Here is a 3,474-nt window from a genome sequence, read left to right on the forward strand (position 1 = left end):
TAAACAGTCACAACGAGTTGACATATCACACTTTCCTCGAATAACAAGCTCAGAACAAATGACGCAGAAAAAAAAAATATATATATATATATATATATATAAGTGGAAATGGACGGTAGAGATTACGCGGTTGAAATATATTTAATCAATACTTCGTCAGCACGGCAAAGGCTAATATACTTGAAAAAAAAAACTCAAATAATGTCTAATTATTTGTTTTTGGTATGCAAATCTATTTATGTACCTATAAATAGTTTTCGTTGGATTTACGGAAAATATTTTTTGTTAAAATAGTTGACTAATTATTAATTATGTTTTTTATGAACAAATTTTAAGTTTAAAACTCTATTTAAGAAATGGAGTTGAATATCGACTAAGTAAATAAATAAACAAACATGGGTTTCCATCATGGAGACCTTCGAGTAAACTCCAACGTCCATTCCTGGTAATGCACCAACCTACCAACATCAATGGCAGACTTTTAAATAACCATTTTTGTCATTGTCATATAAATTTCCTCTCACCCTCTCCAATCTATCATATATAATGTATATCAATCTTTTTATCGGTGTTTGTTTAACTGGGTTTGATAATTTAAATTTTTATAGCAGTGGTCAAAAAAATAATAATAATTATAAATTATGTGAAGTACAACAATAATAGTAGTAAATCAGTTTTCATATGCCTAAACTATACCTAAGAAGTAAATAATTAATTTAATATTTTTTTTATTTTATTGGTAAACTAAAACCAGCTTTTTAAATTGTCTTCAGTTTTTGTATCTCTCGCTAACACAATACTCAATATGAAATCTTATTTCTTTTTGTTTTTTTTTAAAGGAAACTTATTATTGAATCATTACAATAATAAACTATATTAGTCTTCAGTTCCTTAAACTGGAAATGATTAGTAACAACACAAAAAATTACTTACCAAATTCAAAATTTCGTTCCAACTTGGCTTCAAACCCCCGTATCATTCGCAAATGATCACTTTTATAAATTAAGGTCACGTAGCAAACTTTGAAAGAAAAAGAGACGGAAATATCAACCTAAGTAATTATATTTTTTTTGTTTATCATTAAAAAAATTCAAATTTATATAAATATTTATTAAAGTAGCATATGTAATATACTTTTTTAATTCATGCATTATAATAAAGACTTTTCAAGTCAAAAATAGTATAATAGAAAAATAGAACATTAACAAACATTTTTAAACTCTAAGCTTTGAGTTTATTATGTTTTTCTCCTCTCTTCTCTTTCTTTGTTCATTCTCTCATTGTAATTGTGTCCCACTCATTATCTCAATGATTGGTTACATTATTCTTTTTTTTTTGGGAAAACTTCATTTATTGTCTCGTCGAATATAATATACACGATCATCTGGAGAAAAAAACATATTATATATATATATAGAATGAATAATCTAAGTTATGATATTAAATTTACAATTTATTTATTCATTTAAAAAAATATTATTGTAATTGTTTACACTCTTTTAATTATCTTTTCTTAATTGATAAATAAAAATAAATTTATGCATTAAATATTGTGTATAGCATAATTGTTTATTTTTTTATTTTTTATTTTTGATCGGCATAGCATACTTGTTTATAATGATTATTTTTTTAACGTATAAAATTAGTTTGATAACGATGTATTATGCTAAAGATACAAATAGGTTTATAATTGTTAAATATGGTCGTGGAGATTGGTTGTATGTCCAAACCATAATATCCCATTTAAACATTTTCATCCCATTAATAAATATATATATATATATATATATATATATTAAATTAATTGTTAAAAAAAACATAAATAATGATAATGAGATAATAATAAGCACAACAACCGTGTGGCACTTGCATATCGCTCGCTCCTTTAAATAGCTCCAACCCCCTCTCCCATTGCATACCAAAACACATTCCAATCATTCAATTATTACTCTCTCTCTCTCTCTCTCTCTCTCACTTCCTTAAGCATTTAGACATAAAAGAAAAGAAGAAAAAAGACAGTGAGGAAATGGAAATTGAGGGAAGCACGCAGGTGGTGGCGAAGAAGGTATGGAACATCATACGTGTGATGTTCTTCATGTTGAGGAAGGGCATAGCGAAGAGCAAGATAATGGCGGAGTTCAATCTCATGCTGAAGCGTGGGAAGAAAGCTTTGGTGAACAACCTCATGCTGAACCACCACTACATCATCGCCTCTTTCACCGGCCGCTCCAACCACAACCACGCCACCTTCATCTCCCCACGCGACTACGAGTTCAGCTGCAGCAACAGCCCCGCCGTCCCCTTCCACGCCCACAAAAACCACCGCTTCTCCAAACCCTCCCAACAACACCACGACGTTTCCACCCTCTCCGCCGTTCAGAAGGTTCTCGAAATCCTCAACAACGACGCCACTAACTCCCCCTTCCCCGCCTTCGCCAAAAGCCCCCTTGGCAAACAACTCAGAGTCACCGACTCACCCTTCCCTCTCAAAGACGACGGGGATAGTCAAGTCGACGTGGCCGCCGAAGAATTCATTAAGAAGTTCTACAAAGACCTCAACTTGCAGAAAAAAATGGCATATCTTGAGTCCCCGTATCATACTTCCTGGAGCAGATGAACAATATTGCATTCCACTGTTTTCAACTTCCAATTTTCGAAACAACAACAACCTTTTGTCATCTCGCATGAACAGAACCTTCTGCATATTTTTGGCTGCTACATCACGAGAGTTACATGATCAGATTGATCATTTGCACGGTGACATGGATGACATGTGACGTGACTTTATTGCTTTCATTCGATGTAGCAGCTTTGGTTTTTTTGGATCGGTTCTTGGGAGATGATTGTTTGTCCTGATGCTTATTTTGTGTTTTTGCTTACACTGTCTTGTTTCGGTTCACTACACTATACTACACTGTATATTGGTGTTTTGGAACTATGTTTTTCTTTCTTCCCAGTATTTGGGGTTTGAGAATGTTGGTGACAGTACCAGTGTAATGGAAGAAAAGAATGAAAGGGAAAAAAAAAGAAAAAAAAAGAAAGAAAGAGATGTGATGTGTTTGTTTGTGAAATTTTTTGTGCGTGTCTTCCTCCGGTGGTTTGGAATTTCTCAGTTCCCAATAAAGGAATGCAGCTACTGCAACTTTGCACAATGAAAAATTAAAGTGGGAGATTAATGCAGCTATTGGTTATAAGTGCAGAAATTTAATTTACAGCTTTTCAAGTTTGGTGAGTTGGAAATTGGCTTTATTAGGGCCTTTATGTCTCTCTTGTCTCTCAATTGCTCTAATCATTCTAAATTTCTCCTTTTTCATAACCTCTATTTATCCTTATTAAATTTCATGGGTTTTAATGCTTCGGTGTCTTTTATGGTAAGGTATTTCAATTAAAATTATTGTGAACTATGTGTTTAATTATTATTACTTTAAACTAACTCAATCCTAATATCTTAATTCACTTTAAATCTTCTTAAAA

The 3,474-nt window shown here is 32.0% G+C and overlaps 1 protein-coding gene across 1 annotated transcript; it reads left to right on the top strand.

The window, feature by feature from the left end:
• Positions 1–1,918: 1,918 nt before the first annotated feature.
• LOC114176015 lies at positions 1,919–3,265 on the top strand. Its single transcript, XM_028060906.1, has one exon. The coding sequence runs from the start codon at positions 2,027–2,029 to the stop codon at positions 2,615–2,617; it is 591 nt and encodes a 196-aa protein (XP_027916707.1). The 5' UTR covers positions 1,919–2,026; the 3' UTR covers positions 2,618–3,265.
• The last annotated feature ends 209 nt before the right edge of the window (positions 3,266–3,474 follow it).

This window comes from Vigna unguiculata, chromosome 3, assembly GCF_004118075.2.
Source record: "Vigna unguiculata cultivar IT97K-499-35 chromosome 3, ASM411807v1, whole genome shotgun sequence".
Lineage (NCBI taxonomy): Eukaryota > Viridiplantae > Streptophyta > Magnoliopsida > Fabales > Fabaceae > Vigna > Vigna unguiculata.

Excerpts from the sequence above, each read along its gene's own strand:
- LOC114176015 (XM_028060906.1), top strand. The coding sequence starts at position 2,027 with ATGGAAATTGAGGGAAGCACGCAGGTGGTGGCGAAGAAGGTATGGAAC.